Here is a 17,368-nt window from a genome sequence, read left to right on the forward strand (position 1 = left end):
CAAGTACTGCAGGGTTCAGAAAAGAGAGAGTTCATATAAGACAAAACCACCGTTGCCTGGAGTAGTCATGGGAGTCAAGAGGACCTGAGTTGAGTCAGGAGAACTGTAATATAAATATGATGACTTTTTCTGACCTGTTTCCGTTTTGTTAATATCACAGATTATAAAAATGGAAAAGAATGGGATTGGCTACCACTACATCCTGGCAAACCTGGTAAGTTGGACACCATTGGGTCATATGTAACATATGTGACTTGTCTTGTTTCTGTGTGTCTAAGTGAATTGCAATTCTCTTACTTTTCAGTACCAATCCTGATTGTGGTCCTAGTCTGTGGGCCATTTAAATCAACAATATCCCTTCAGAAGGATATGACAGGCAACCTTACAAATATTACTTTTACTTCCCAAATCTTCCTCAAAAAGAATGAGCTGGTGTGTGGGTATTCATTAATCATCTCAGTCCCATCCTCCAATCCTGGACCATCTTCTCTTCTCCTTCTATAATACTTCACTCAGTGATCTCATCAGCCACTATAGATTTAATTACAGCATCAATGTTGATGATTCTCCATTCTGTCTGTCTGTTACCCCAAACTCTGCTGACATCCCATCTCATCCTGCCTTTCAGATATCTCGAATTGTGTGTCTAGTAGACATCTTAAATTTGACACGTCCAAAACAATTCATTATGTTTCCCCCTAAACCCTCTCCCCTCCTACCTTGCATATTACCGTAGAGGGAAACACCATTTTCCCAGCCCCTTGGGTTCACAACCTAGGCGTCATCCTGGACTCCTCACTGTCTCTCGGCACCCGTATCCAAACTATTGCCAACGCCTGTCAATTTCACCTTTATAACATCTCTCAAATACTCTCCCTTCTCTTCTCTGACACTACCACTGCTCTAGTGCAGGCCCCCATCACTTTCTACTGGTGGGTCTGCCTGCCTCAAGTCTCTCCCCATTGCAATCCATCCTCCATTCAGCCAACAAAATGATTTTCCTAACATGCAAGTCTGACTATGTATGTCAACCTGCCCCACCTCCCTCAATAAACTCCAATGGCTCCCTATTGCATCCAGAATCAAATACAAAATGTTCTATTTGGCATTCAAATCCCTTCATAAACTAGCCCCCTTCTTGTACCTTATTCCCTACTGCCATAATCTTTGACACTAGCCCCCTAGCTGTTCTACAAACAGGGCACTCCATCTCTCACCTCCAGGCATTTTCTCTGGTTGTCCCATAGACATGAAACGCTCCCCCTCCTCCACTCTGAATATTGACCTCCATGGCTTCTTTCAAGTCCCAGTTAAAATCCCACCTTCTACAGGAAGTCTTTCCTAACTCCAGTGCCTTTCCCGTATTAATTATTTTCTATTCATCCTATATACTATAGCTTGCTTTGTATGTGTGTGCTTGTGTGTTATCCCCTCCCCCCAACAGATTGTAAGCTCCCTGAGGCAGCGACTGTCTTTGCCTCTTTTTGTATCCCCAGCGTTTAGCATTGTGTAGCCTCTTAATAATTGGTTATTGATGATTGATTATTAATATCCATAAACATATCAGATTAGATCATACAAGATAATATTTGTATAAAGTTCTTAGCTCAGTTCCTGGTACATGTTGTTGATGTCAAGTTGTGTCCAAATCTTTGTGACCCTATTTGAGGTTTTCTTGGCAAAGATACTAGAGTGGTTTGCCATTTCCTTCTCCAGCCCATTTTACAGATAGGGATCTGAGGCAAACACGGTTAAGTGATTTGCCCAGGGTCACACAGCTAGTAAGTGTCTGAGACCTAGTACGTAGTAGACACTATTGTAAATGCACATTCCCTTCCTTCTACCTTCTCATATCAGGCAAAATGAGAACTTAATTATTAAATGAACAGAAATAAAGGAGTAGTATCTTTGTGACCCTTTTGTTGGAATGGGGGCACAATTTATGGCTCAGCTTGATGAAAGGACTATCTTTACCAATTTGTATCTCCTTGATACAAAAGTAACATGGCATAGTAGATAGAGATAGTGGATAGTAGATGGGCTCAGAGTCAGGAAGACTTGTGTTCAAGTCTGCCTTGCATACATAATAGCTGTGCGACCCTGGACAATTCACGTCCTCCGGTGTCTCAGGCCACTCTCTAAGACTACAAGTTGCAGAGAAGGTGCTGATTTTCACTGTTAGGGTAAGTTTTCTCACTGGGAATTCCTTATCTGATGAGAATATAGATCTAGTTTTGTTTTGTTTCTTTTAAGTCATCTCAGTGTTCATAATCTTTTTCTTTCTTTCCCAGTTTGAGAGGAGGAAAAGATGACTTGGCAAGGGAGTGATCAGGAAGAACCTTGGCTCAAAGCTTTGTTCTTTCTAACCTGGATAGATCTGAGTCTGAATCCTCTTCAGTTATCTGGAATGATACTTTTAATATATGTAGCACCGCACCCCCCCCCCACACACACACACCATGAAGAGTTTAATCACTACTGTATTATTTACATTTTCTGTGCACTGTGAAATGAGTCTAGGTTGTTACTTCCCTAAAGGGAGGGAGAGGGAGGATGCAGTGAATTCCATTTGCAAATGTCCTGTCTGGCCACTAAGGACAAGAACCTTGATAAGAGGATCAGATATTTAGCCCAGGGAATTTCTAGTTTGATAGGAAAGTCTATACTATGCTGATCAATGTATACACGGGTTAAATAAAGTTTAACATTATATATGTATATGTGTGTATGCTACTCTAGAAAGTATAGATACACTGAACCTTGGTAGTATGTTGACATGTAGTACCCAGTGCCTTGCGCATAATAGGCATTTAATAAGAGTTTATTGATTTGAATTGAAAAATAAGGTGCTTGAAGTAGGGGGATACCCACAAGAGGGGTGATGACAACAGAGAAAGGACAAGGGTCAGGTACAACAGAATCCCATGGCCAGTATGGTGGTGCTTGCCTAGGAAATTTCAGCCAATAATTTAACCCCCTTCAGAAGTCAATGCCCACTGAGGGCCTCACCCTAGGCCAATTTCTTACACAAACAGCCCATTCTTCCAGCCTGGTAATAACCTCAGTAAGAACTGGATAGAAATCACTAATCAACTATAATCAGGAAACTAAAACCAATGGGCCACGGGATGGAAAAGGCCACAGCTGTGGCCTATAGCCCCTGAAAAGAACACTGATCTCTCTCCCATGCCAGTGTTGCCTAAAGTCATCACATAAAACAGAGAGAATCAGGGTTTATTTGCTGGTTCTCATAATATTCTTGTAGCAGAGATGGCTTACTTAGAGGAAGAAGAAAAAGAGTCAAGTGGGATTTTGTCAAGGTAGAGTAGTGTGGCTGGAAGGGTTTAATGTTCCCAGGGAGATTTTTTTCATTTGTCTCAATTTGCATTCTATGGGTTATGTGTTATGTGTCCCTGGGAAAGTGCTGTGTCCTTGATTATGTAGCAGAGCTTCCCAATACCTTGAGCACAGAGAACTCGGGATTTAACCATGATAAACAGACATCTCAATGTTTATAAAGCCTGCTTTCTCGACAGAATCATCTGAGGACTTTCCTAGTCCCTTGAGTATCCTTGTGTCTCAGGATATGAAACGTTAACAGTCAGAGGTCAGAGGACCCTGGTAGCCATTTTCTAAGGACCAATGAACTGTTGCTAGAGTGACTTAATGCTTCCTCATCAGGAGCATCACACATCTGGATGTGGCTAGTGGGTTAGAGATAGTCAGTTCAAACCAGCTCCTGAGAGAAACATATTAAATTTTCAGTATGAGCATTTGCACCTCAGAAGTCAACAAACAGTAGAAATCAGGGCTTGATTTACTGTTTTGTCGATTGTCTAAATTTAAGAAAGTGGTGGAGAGAATAATAATAATGCTGAATAAACTTAAAACTGTCTTCCATACATTTTTTTTTCTTTTCTGGAAAGCCAGTTGTTAAACATTTACCAACATATCCCTGAGAACTATGCAGTGGATAATACAATAGTATGTGGAACTGAATATTAACAACAACAGATAAACCTGTAAGCAACTTTACAGAGTTGTAATGAGGGAATGGACAGTAGAGGCCTGTTGGTGATTAAGAACCATCCCCCTCACTCTGCAGCAACAGAGTACCTATTGGGTTTGAGAGGTTTAAGCCCAGGAGAGAATAGGATGAAGGCTTTCCCAGTGTATAAAAGCAGCTAATATTATCCTGGCTTTTGATTCTTAAGTGAATGTTTTCTGGGCTTCCTTGGAGCTTTAGGGAGTTAGACTGGATGCCTGGGGATAAGAGGTGGAAGTTTGTGTCCCTCTGTGCTCCTTTTGGAGATAAGTAGCAGGAAATTGCCACTAATTGTGTCAGTCTAAGATTGTAAAAGTATTTGGTGGTCTGCCCCTTGAGAGAACACCCCTTGACTAAAATTTCCTGAATATATGTAACAACGCTGATGGCTCACATCTAACCAATGCTTTAACATTTGCAAAGTACTTCCCTTGCAACAATCCCCACCATGGGCCTCAGTCTTCTAAACCACAGGTATGATATTCCTTTCACCTGAATTTGTTGCTGTTATTCCAACTTGACCATTAACTATTAACACTTAACCACTCCAAGCATCTGTTTCCTCCTTGGTGCACTGGATTTTAAAAAAATTGTTATACTGTTTACCTTACAAAGTTGTTGGGACCTACATGCTTTGTAGACAGGAAAATAATGTTTGTTGATAAGTGTTAAAGTTCATAATAAAAAACAGAAAAATAGTAGGGAATTGCCATAGAAATGTCAGCTCTTGGTGGTGTTATTATCCTCATTTGAGAATGCTTGGATTTTAAATAACTGGGGCCTCCTGGGAATTACAGGTCTTAGAATATAAGGCAATAAACCTCTAATGGTAGAATTTTAAGTACACTAACAGGTCCGTAGAAGAGAAGCTTTAGGGTTAGAGCTCCCCTGAAATCAAAGCTCAAAGGTGACCACTTAATTTCAGCCTGGTGGTCTGCCTCAGTCAGCACCAAATTATGATCACTAAACAGTTTCCAAAGACTCCTGAATAAAGGTTGGGGCCCACATTCCACTGTGTGGGCTACTACTGACCCAGAATTTCTCTTGTTATCAAGGTAGTTCATTCAGTCTCCATTCACCACTGGAATTGCTTCTCGCCTCACAGCTATCCATGAAACTTCGAACTAATGGGATGTAAATTGCAAATAGTATTTAAACACAGAATTCATATATGCTCAAATAGATTAGTTGATAATTAGGCTTCAAATGACTAATTAATTCAGTTTGAAGCATGATTGCTGGTATGTTTTCTTTCCCTTTTAGAAAAATAATGTAATTTATAAATTATAAAGAAAAAAATGCAGACCACATAATCATCCCGGTGCTATGTGTTACAGACCACATACTTCAAAGTATTTATTGTCGCAGTCTAGTGAGGGAGTTATGCCCTAGGGATACGTGGGAAAGATTTATTGTCAAAGTTGGGGGAGGAGGGAGATTATAGAATTATTATTCACGCTTTGTACCACAATCTCAAAGTGACAGCCTCCAAGTCTTAGACAACAACCTACTTACAGGAACACAATCTGGTAATGAAGAATGTTCTGACTGATGCAGTCTTGGGGCATAGAATGACATGGTTGACAAGGATCTTAGAACATGGAATATCAGAACTGGAAGGGACTTTAAAATGTAAACAACTTTACAGAGTTGCAATGAGGGAATGGATAGTAGAGGGCTGTTGGTGATTAAGAACCATCCCCCTCACTCTGCAGCAACGGAGTACCTATTGGGTTTGAGAGGCAATAAACCTCTAATGGTAGAATTTTAAGTACACTAACAGGTCCATAGAGGAGAGGCTTCAGGGTTAGAACTCCCCTGAAATCAAACCTCGAAGGTGACCACTTAATTTCCCTTTGTGTAGGGGGAGCAGCCTGGCGGTCTGCCTCAGTCAGCACCAAACTATGATCACTAAACAGTTTCCAAAGACTCCTGAATAAAGGTTGGGGCCCATATTCCACTGTGTGGGCTACTACTGACCCAGAGTTTAGAATATAGACTGTTAGAAGTGAAACGGATCATCTGCAGAGGTCATTTACTTCAACCCCTGCCAAAAGCAAGAAAATCCTTTACGGTGTCAGCAAGTGACCTTTCAACTTCTACTTGAATGCTTCCAGTGTCAGGGAACTCATTACCATTCAAAGCAACCCATTCCATTGGACAGCTCTGATGGCTACAAATTTCTTTCTTATTTTGAACAAAAATCTGCCTCTTTGTACCTTCTACTTGCTGATTCTGGTTCTGCCCTCTGAGTCAATCGATATGATAAATGTGACCATACACATGCATGTGCATGTACATACACATCACAACTTATACATACAAGTCTTCTCTTTTCTAGCTTAACTCCCTTTCAAATGAATTGAGTTCCACAGCAGGGAAGGAAACCTATTACCAGATTCAGAAGGACTAAAAGGATTCTATAAATAAAAGCCCTTCTTGGGAAAACACAGTGATCAGATATTAAGAAGGAAAAAGAGTGTTTGAGTCAACATATCTGAGAGATATGTCTAATGAGGAAATCTCAGGTCAGCATTTGTTGTTGTTGAGTCATTTCAGTCATGTCTGACCCTCCGTGACTCCATTTGGGGTTTTTGGGGAGACAAGCTGAAGTAGTTTGCCATTTCCTTCTCCAGTTCATTTTACAGATGAAGAACTGAAGCAAACAGGGTTAAGTGACTTGCCCCGGGTCATATAACTAGTAAGTGTCTGAGGCCAGGTTTGAACTCAGGAAGATGAATGAGTCTTTCTGACTCCAGTCCTGGCACACTATCTACTGTGCCACATAGCTGCTCCTCTAGGGTAGCAAGTCATCAGCAAACATGGGACAAGTCAGAGCTAGTTGACACTATCAGATTTTGTATTATTATTCCTAAAGGATGCTTGACCAGACTGAAGTCTGAAAGTAACAACAACAACAAAAAAAAAAGCAAAAGACTTCATCACTTCCTTCCTTTTCTTCTTGGTTTAGGGACCAAAGGCCATCCATGTTTTCTAGTATTCATCATATTTCATTCAGTGATTAGGATTTCTTTATCATTCCAAAATAAAGCAAAGCAATTTTGATCTTTTAGCATATGTGGTGGGACCTGTCTGCTCCTTGTGCCTAACACAACTTGCCCACTCTATTCTCAGTTTCACCCATATCATTTTAAGCAATGCTACAAAGGAGATCATCAGCTGGACCTAACATCTGAAGATCTGAGCTTGAGTCTTAGCTCTACTACTTACCTGCTCTGTGACCTTAGACAGCTCACTCAGCCTCACTTAGCTTTAGTTTTCTCCCCTACAAAATAGCAAAAAACAATGCTTTCACATTACCAACTTTATGAGGTTGTTTTGACATAAATACTTTATAAAACTTAAGCCATTATGAAAATGTGAGTTTATCAGCAAATGTCAGAAAAAACAAAGAGTTCTGATTGTTAGGAAGCTCTTCCTTGGAATACCCACCCACTAATTCAAATTTTGCCACACAGATTGTCTGTTCCATCTGTCTTGTGACACCCTTTCAGATACTTGAAAACATTGATCATAGGATTTAGAACAAAAAGAAAAATAAAAAATCTTGAAATCCAACTTCCTCATTTTACAAAATGAGAAAAGTGAGGCTTGGACAACTTATTCAACTTACCCAAATTCACATGAGAAATGACTAGCAGAGTCAGAATTTGAACCCAGATCTCACTGACTCCAAATCCAGTACTTTTAGTCTTCTCATCTCCAAGGTAAATACATCCTTGTATGACATGACATTCCTTGTCCCCTCACCATCCTAGTCATCTAGGGGCAGCTAGATGGAGCAGTAGATAGAGTGTCAGCCCTGGAGTCAGGATGACTCATCCTCACAAGTTGAAATCTAGCCATAGGCACTAGCTATATGACCCTAGGCAAGTCACTTAACCCTGTTTACCTCCATTTTCTTATCTGTAAAATGAGTTGGAGAAGGAAATGATAAACTTCTTCAGTTTCTCTCCCAAGAAAACCCCAAATGGGGTCATAAAGAGTCAGACACGACTGAAACACCTGCAAAACAACAACATCATCCTAGTCAGCCTTCCTCTTGTTTCACTCCAGATTGTCAGTGTCCTTCCTGAAATGTGTCACCCAGAACTAAATATGATACTCCAGATGGTGTGCAAATGCAGGGAGGGTGTTAGTGGGGCTCACCACCTTCAGTCTGAACACTAAGTTTCCATTTTGATAATACTAGTAATAATAGTTCACATTTCTGAAATAGTTTACGTGTTACAAAGTATATTCTTTGCAACAGCTCTATAAAGAAGAAAGTATATCATTATCTGCATTCAAGAAACTGAGACCTAAAGAGATTAAGGAGCTTACCCAAGATTCCGTAGTAACAAATAGTGTAGTCAGGCATCAGGTCTCCTGATACCACAGGCTGTGCTTTTTCCACCATATCATACAGCCCCTATATTAAGTGCCTCCTTTGTGCCAAACACTGCCTTTGGCACTGTGGCAGATACAAAGGAATTATAAAAATTGGCCCTTCCCTTGGAGAGGTCATCATCTTGGTGTGTTACTGAAGCACGTGTGCGTTAAAAAGTTACACAGCTATTGGGTGAGATTATATGAGATGCTGGCAGTGTACCAGTGAGGGGTACAAACAGACAGTAAGCATGTGTGTGACAGTTTGGCAGAGGGAGGTAAGAAGAGAGTGATGTTGGATGGATTTATCTGAGAGTCTGTCTTGTTTTTTCTCCACTCACTCTACTTTATAGAACTATCAGGAACCTTAATATCCTAGATTGACCCGCAAATTTCAGAGGAGAGCTGAGGTCCTGAAAAGTCATGCAAGTTCCCTCAAGATCATGCAATAAGAAAAAAAAGTCCGTATCAGAAGCTGTTTCTTTTCATTTCTGGATGCTTTTTTCTTTTCTCCCTACTGCTGTTTTCTCTTTTATTTTTCTCCTTAGTGTGGTCATAAGACATCCAACAGGTAGGGGCATGTCCTCTTAGCCCCTTTCTCTTCCCTCCTGCTTTCTCCCTCTCTTCTCTATGATCTCTCTCCCCCTCCCTCTCCCTCCCTCTCTCCCTCTCCCTCTCCTTCCCTCTCTCTCTCTCTCTTTCTCTCTCTCTCTCTCTCTCTCTCTCTCTCTCTCTCTCTCTCTCTCTCTCTCCCCCCCCCCCTCCCTCTTTCTCACTTTGCCTCTACAGAATATGAATAATAAAACAAGTAATAAAAATAAAACAAACTAGGCATTTAATGGAGAGATACAAATCCTTCCTCATAGGTATCACCATTGCAATAGAGGGGTAAGCATTATTCAAAAGGGATATGGTTAGATTAAAAGGTTAGTGGAAGTAACAGTGTATATGAATGAATTAAACATTTATCAAGTATTTACTATGTGCAAAGCACTTTGCTAAGTGCTGGGAATACAAATAGAAAAGTGAGATGATCCCTTCTCTCAAGGAGCTCACAATCTGATGGGGTAAATACTACACATGAAAGGTTTTGGATACAACGGATGAAAAGGTCCTGTGATCCTTAGAATATAGCATTAAAGCAATAGCAGCCTCTTCCTTAATGCCATTTCCACTAATAAATTTCTATCAGTTCCTTATGTTGAACCATTTGATAGTGCCAATGACTTTGATGACAAGAACTTTCTTTTCTGGGTTTTTAATAGTTCCAACTATGGCGCCTTCAGGAGCAGTTGTCAAGCTGCATCTCTTCAGGGGCTGTTCCTAAGATGATAGCTTCCATCAGCATACCAGGATTATTGCCATTGCTAATTATTGCAAGTTTTAAAGTATATTCTTCACAATAGTTCTTTGAAGAACATGGTGTGTCATCATGTTACAAATCAAGAAATTGAGGTCTAAAGAGATTAAGTAACTTCTTTTATCCACACTGCTGTTTTCTCCTTTCTTTATTAGGGTCCTGAGCTGTCTCCATCAGGATCTGTGGGTAGATTGTAGCCCAGAAAGTACTGGGAGTCTGACTGCTTGGCACATGCCACCTCTCATCTCTCCCTGAGATTGCTTTGCTACTTCATCTAGGTTGGCTTCTGTGCCCTGTGTGTGGCAGGCAATATAACGAGGAGGAATGCCAAGAATATATAATCCTGTGAGGAAATCCAGTAATTAAAGTGAGGAAAACATGGTGGAGAACATTTGAGTGGGCATCATTGAAGTTAGAAACAATAAAGTTATTATGATGGGGAGTAAAGTACAAACCACCTCTATCCACTGGAAGGATGTAGATAATGAACCTCAGAAACTGGCATGGGAGCCTGAAATAGTATTGATTGTGGATATCTGCTTTCCAGGCATCTCTCAGATAAATCATTGATGTTGATTCCATTCTTCAAAATGTAGAGAAAGCAATAAGGGGAACTGCTATTTAGGACATGATGATAAGACTGTTAGACAAAAGTGACCACCCTGAATAAATCTTATGGTAGGTAAGTTAAGGAACGCCAGTCCTAGTCTGATGCCCACACCAAGTTTGGAGGAAACAAAACTCAGAAAAATTTCAAGAGGAGAGTAAGTTGGATCCTATGGCCTAAAATTCTACAGAAGTCAGCTCAGGGAGCATAGGAGATACTCAAGAACAAAATTCTAGCAGTACAAGCACAGATGATTCTGATGAAGAAAACGTGGGAAATGAATGCGGGTGTACCTCAAATTCATTGACCATCTCAGATTTTAAAAGACATCCAAAAGGCACAAGCAAGAACAAGTAATAGTACGAATAGAATAGTTTTGGAAAAATATTTTCATAAATGTTAATGCTTGGAATAAACTGAAGCAGCCAGGTGGTGCAGTACATAGAGTGCTGGACCTAGAATAAGGAAGACCAGAGTTCAAATCCAGCCTCAGACACGTACTAGCTGTGTGATCCTGGACAAGTCACTTAACCTCAGTCTTGCCTTAGTTTTCTTAACTGTAAAATATTATTAAAAAATAGCATTTCCCTCTCAGAATTGTTGTGAGAATCAAACGAGTTAATATTTGTAAAGAGCTGTATAAACTTTAAAGTGCAATATCAGAGTTGCTGTTATTATTAATTGTTATTATTATTAATTATTATTACAGATGCTGAGTTCAACCCAAAAGGCTTTTTATAGTTTTGTTGGGGGAAAGACAAAGATCAAAGAAAATGTTCATTGTTTAGAGAGAATGAAACATGATAATGGGAGAAGAGAAAATAGAAGTATTCATATCTCTCTTTTTTTGCTTCTATTTTCTCCACCAATGAGAGTGCTCTTTAGACTGGGAAAGGCATAACAAAAGCAGTTACTAGGGAATCGAAAACCAGGCTAAGTCATAATAATCCAGGATAAGAAGACAAGGTGATAGAACACCTAGCTTCCCAAAAGGAGTTCAAGTTATTGTGCCCAAACCAACTATCCCATCATACTGATAGAGTTTGTGGATATATTTAGGGAACTAACCTCAGGAATCTTTTAGAAACCTTGGAGACTGGGAGATGGAAGCTTGCGTTCCTATTTTTTTTTGTTTGCAGGCAGGGAATTGGGGTTAAGTGACTTGCCCAAGGTCACACAGCTAGTAAGTGCGTCAAGTGTCTGACGCCAGATTTGAACTCAGGTCCTCCTGACTCCAGGGCCGGTGCTCTATTCACTGCGCCACCTAGCTGCCCCATGTTCCTATTTTTTAAGGGGGACAAAGGTAGATCCATAAGGTAGACTGAACTTTGAATCCTGGTGAAATTCTTGAAAGTGTTTTGAAAGAAATGGTTTTTGAACACTTAGAAAGGGAAGTGGTCATTACTACTACCCAGAAAGGGTTGATTCATCAAGAAAATAAATTATGTCAGACAAGCTTCATTTCCTTTTTTTCAAGAGGGTTGCTAGACTGATAGATTAGAGGAATATTATAGGCATTCCTCTATATTCCTAACTGAAGCAGCTAGATGGTGGAAGGTATAGAGGGTGGAGTCTGTAGTCAGAAAGATCTGAATTAAAAACCAGCCTCAGATACTTCCTAGCTTTGTGACCCTGGACAAGTCACTTCTGTTTGCCTCAGTTCCCTCAACTATGAAATGGAGATAATAATAACATATCTCCCAGGGTTGTTGCGAGGATCACATGAGATAATATTTAGAAAGCACTGAGCACAATGCCTGGCACATAGTAGGATCTTAATAAATGGTTTTTTCCTTCCTATGGACATATTTGATTTTAGCAAACACTTAACAATCTCTCATGCTACTCCTGTGAATAAGATGAAATGATGTGGGATAGATGACAGTTAGCAACTAACTGAAAGACCACATCCAGTGAATGCTGACTAGTGAGTTGATGCTCAGAGTAAGTCTCTAGTGGAGTGTCTCATGAATCTGAATGGCACACTGGGTGAGAGCACTGGGCTTGGAATCAGGGAGACGTGAATTTAAATCCTGCCACAAATGCTTGCTAGCTATGAGACTTTGGGCAATTTACTTAACTTCTCTCAATCTCAGTTTCTTTATCTGCACCTATCTCATAAAGTGGTAGTAAGTATCAAAAGAGATATTACATGCACAATTCTTTGCAAAGTGCAATATAAATGCTATCTATCTGTCCATATCTATATGCGATTCAACATGGTCATCAGTGACTTCAAGGGAAGCAAAGATGTCACACTTGTCACATTTTTCATATAATGTGAAGCTGGGAGAGGTAGCTAATACGTTAGCTAACAGAATTATGATCCAGAAAGATCACAAGCTAGAACAGTAGACTGAAACTAATAAGTTGAAACTTAATAGGAAAAAAGTTCTGTCCCTTATATCTTCCTTTCTCCTTTTTACCTATTATAATTTTTCTCTTTTTCACCCATTTTACTTGTATGATAGATGAAAAAAAGGTGAATCCTTTCAAATCCAACTGAAATGCCACCTCCTTCCTGAAGCCAAGAGATCTTGCTAGTCAGTAACAACCCTCCCCTCCAAACTTTGCTTTGCAGCCATCTAATGCATCTTTCAGGTTAATTGTGTTTTTATAATTATTTGTGTGAATTCTTTAAAAGGCAGGAGCTATGTCTTATTTAGACTTTATATCCTCCCTCCCCCTTCCCCATACCGAGCATAGTAGTCTGAACACAGTAGGTGCTTCATCATCCATTTTCTCCTAGTGAGATGACCTGTAGTGTTTAATAATCAGGTTAATAATCACTGTTTAATAAATGTTTGTTGAATGAATGAAGTCTTGGTGCCCACCTGTTGAGTCTGTTGTAGAGGGGATTCCTATTCAGGTAGTTATTGGACATAGGCTCTGGCATTCCTTTCAACTCTGACATTCAGTATTCTATTGCTCTCCCGACCCCCACCTCCATACATACTCATTATCATCTTTTCTTTTCTTCAGCAGGTATGTTTCCAGTCCTCTCCCCACCTTTGGTCTCCTTATTCTCTATCCCTTTGTGCCATCAGTGCCTCCTTTCTCTGCTGTAACATTCATCCTTCCTTCACTCTCCCCTTTCATGTGATAGCTATCTTCCCTGACTCCTGTGTAATAGTCAGGACACATATATCAAGTTGTTATCACCTGAGAAGACACCACAAAAAGACTGTAGAGAAGCAGGAGGAAGCCCTTTTGGCAGTGACAGGATTGCTCTCTTTGCTTTGAGAGGGATAGAGAGACAGTTGCTCTCAAACGAATCCAGATTAAAGAGAGCACTACCTCAACCTCCCCAAGCACTATATCAGGAAGGAAAGCACCTTACTTCTAGATTTCTCTACCATAGTAAGAATATATCTTTCCCCACAATCCATTCTCTCTCTCACTACCCCCACCACCCCAGCAGCATGCTGAGATGAATTGCATTCCAATCCTATTGAGACCATTTCTCCTAGACTCACAAAACTGCAGAGATGGAATAAATTCCAAAGGTCAAGTTCAACCTCCTGACTGGTACAGGAATCCACTCTGCCACATCTCTAATGGGCAGAAATCCAGGATCTTCCTTTTTTTAATGAATTTATCTTTTACTTTTGAATTAACAAATATTTATTTTCTCTTTCTCCCCCTCCTTTGAAAATGAAGAAAAACAAAACCCTTTAAACAAATATGCATAGTAATACATTTCCACGTTGAGTATGTCCAAAACACTCTCTCGAAGAACACTAGTGATCAAAATGGTTTTTGATGCAACCCATCCTAATATCAGACAGCTTTATTAGGAATTTCTTATGTTGAGCTGAAAGCAATTTCCCTTTAACTTCCTCCTATTAGTCTTATTTCTTCCCTCTGTGGTCAAATAGAACAAAGCTGACCCCTCTCACTACAAGAGAATCAAGTAATAAAACTGTATTAAGTGACAGCTTATATGAAAAAATCTGTTTCTCTGCATATAATGAAAGCCCTGTTAAACTCCAGACATTTTAGGCCATTCATGTAACCCTAACCTGACTTGGGCATAATACATAAACTACTACCTGAAGAGGAATTGCTATGATGTAAGAAAAACAGTACTAGAGACCTAGGTTTAAATGTTGATTCTTCCACTAACATGCTATGTGACTTCAAGTATCTTTCCACTTTGGGCCTAATTTCCCTGTCTATAAAAGAGTGTAGCAAAAGCAATGGTTGCTGAACTAGTATATATCAAGTTTTGGTTTTTAAAGGGAAATTTCTGATTGTTTTTTGCTTATCTCAAATAACTTTATATTTTGAGGTTTGATAATATCCCAGTTGACTTTGAATGATTGTCACCAGTTCTCTGCCTTCAACATGACCTACTTGGCCATTCTAGCTGTTGACAAAGTACAATTCCAAAGGCTACGTCACCCCTGGAGAGGCTACTTGGAGACCCCCCTCCTCCCCGGGGCCCCTTGCCACCACCAAGCAAAGCAAATATGAAGAAGTCTGTTGGAATATACTTTAGTGTTGGGGGTTTATGGCTATCTTAATATAACTCTAGGTAGCCCATGATAAGAACAATATTACTCTCCTTTTACTATCTCTTTTTTCATGAGAAAGTGCATCATAGTGGGAATAGCATTGGACTTAGGAAAGAGGGGTTCAGCTCCTGACTGTGACATTTACTAGTTCTGTGACCTTGGCCAAGCTTTTAACAACTCTGAGCATCAGTTTCTTCATTTGTATATTTGATTTATAGCAAGAAAAGGACTTTGTAAATCTTAAATGTGAGTTTACTTCAAAGTATCTGATAAACGTCAAGCATGCCCTTCATTGGCACACATGCCACGTTTTCTCACCTACTACAATTTTTGTCCATGTCTTCCCCTAAATGCTCTGTAAAGGAGCTGTCCAAAACACTGAAAATCTTCTGGTTCTATTGCTATTTGGTCCATCTGTTATTGTCCACTCTAGGTATATGATGTGTTCACCTCTTTTTCCTGGATATGTATTGCTGTGATGTCACCTTTTATGCTGCTTCCCATAAGCAGTTTATTATTATTTACCAACTTAAAGCCACTATGTGTCTCTTCATTACCCTTTGGATTATCTACAATTTTAATTCTTCCAATATTGTGGCATTCCATGATTCACAACCATAGAGTGCCACTAGAAACATTTTGGCATTAAGAGGGGCTTTTGTTATAGGCCCCATTCAATTCAGTTGATATCTATGAAGTGCTTCCATCCAGGAACTATACTAGGCACCAAAAATACAAAGACAAAAATGAAACAGCCCCTGTTCTCAAAGAATTTTCATCCTACTGGAGGATATGACATGTACATTAGTACATCAAGGATTTGTGATTTCTTTGATGCTGGAAATCTCTCCACCAGGAAGTATAAAAGCCTATCTATAACTTATTTGATATATTAAGAGTTGCTTGAGGTTATGTGATTGCAAGTCAAACACTCTACTGCTACAACAAACTACTTTTCACAATATATACCCATGTAACAGAGCTCTATCCTACTGAGGGGCTCCAACTCTTGGCTCACAAACTAGATTCAGTTCTGCAAAAAGCTAGTTTTTTTTCTTACTGTCTCTGGCTCATTATATCTCTTACCCCCATCCCACCCCAGAGCACTAAGAAAAATCACTTGAAGCTTAGGCATGGCTTATGGCTAGGTTCTGCCTAAAGGGATTATCAGAATCCCTTCTAGAAAGTTTCTAAATGCACAGAGTAGATCAGGTATAGGACATCTATTTATTTCTTCTACCACAAAGAAATATCACACACACACACACACACACACACACACACACACACAACAGAAACACATTGACAAAGACTTAAAACATGAAAGAGTAACCTATATCTCTTTTTATGCTCTCCAAGAGATTGACCAATAGGAGATTCACCAATAAAGCATGAAATATTTTATGGGACTATTGAAAAAACATTTCACTATCTGAACAAAACCCTCGAAGTTCATATCTCTCAGCAAGCTTGAGAATAGCTGAGACTTATCCTCCAAGCAGTGGTCATCTTTTCCTTTAAGAAGTGTTGTAGCTGCAGGGAGCATCTCCCTGCCAGGCAGCTGGCAATGACAGAGGAACCCAGGAGTACCCAACCTTTTAAATCATGATGTTGTTCAATACATTTGAAATGTCAATCTCAAAGTCTCTGTTTGATTACCTGTGCTCAAGGAAAGAAACACACAGGAGAAGAGGCTGCATAGTTTTGACATCTAGTGTTGGGTTTACCTAGATGAGCACAAGCTTTTTCCACCACAGAGAAGCAGCCGCCGTAGGAGAGGGCAACTTCATGAGAAGTCTAAAAGAGAGAAAAACCAAATGTTTAAAAGAGAGAAAGAAGAGAGTGAGAATGAAAGTTGTTCCCCTTAAAAGTCAACTGACTGGGAAGTTCCCCTTGGCTCAGTGACCAATCATCTTTGACACAATTGCCTCCCCCTCTTTCCAACCCAGGAACCATTCAACCAACCAAGAGGTTGCGGCTATCCCCAAGTCCTCCAGCACTAAATACACATCTCCGAAAAAGTGCCCAGGGCAGATTAGGCAAGGTTCTCCTGCTCATCTCCATTACACATATATAAGTTAAGGAGACAGTATTAACATCCAGAAAGAAGGGGAGGAGGAATCAGTGATTGCTTCAAGGAGGAGGCCATACCTAGGCTGAGCTTCAAAACAAGAGAGGATTATGAGATGTAGCAATGAGGAAGGGATGAAATAAATGCACGCTAAGCACAGGGGATGGCTTGTGCCATCACACACAAAAATTCATGCCAGGTGGAGATGGAATGTAAAATTCAGGGAATAGCTAATAGGGATCAGTTTGAGATCATTGAAAGCATTGCAAGATTGACCAAATAGAATCCAGAATGATCTCCTAATTCACTTCTGGGCCCTGCTTATCTTTGTGTAAGCCATGAAATAGTGGGGTATACCAAAATAAGTCCAGGCAAGAGG

At 40.0% G+C, this 17,368-nt stretch overlaps 1 protein-coding gene across 2 annotated transcripts in view; it reads left to right on the forward strand.

The window, feature by feature from the left end:
* The window catches only part of GRIA1 (glutamate ionotropic receptor AMPA type subunit 1), a 192,073-nt gene that overhangs the window by 21,510 nt on the left and 153,195 nt on the right, over positions 1 to 17,368 (forward strand). For both annotated transcript variants that reach the window (XM_036751410.1, XM_036751411.1), the window contains exon 3: positions 161 to 214. In XM_036751410.1, coding sequence (XP_036607305.1) covers positions 161 to 214 — 54 coding nt within the window. The remainder of the gene's footprint in view (positions 1 to 160; positions 215 to 17,368) is intronic.

Source organism: Trichosurus vulpecula, chromosome 3 (genome assembly GCF_011100635.1).
Source record: "Trichosurus vulpecula isolate mTriVul1 chromosome 3, mTriVul1.pri, whole genome shotgun sequence".
Lineage (NCBI taxonomy): Eukaryota > Metazoa > Chordata > Mammalia > Diprotodontia > Phalangeridae > Trichosurus > Trichosurus vulpecula.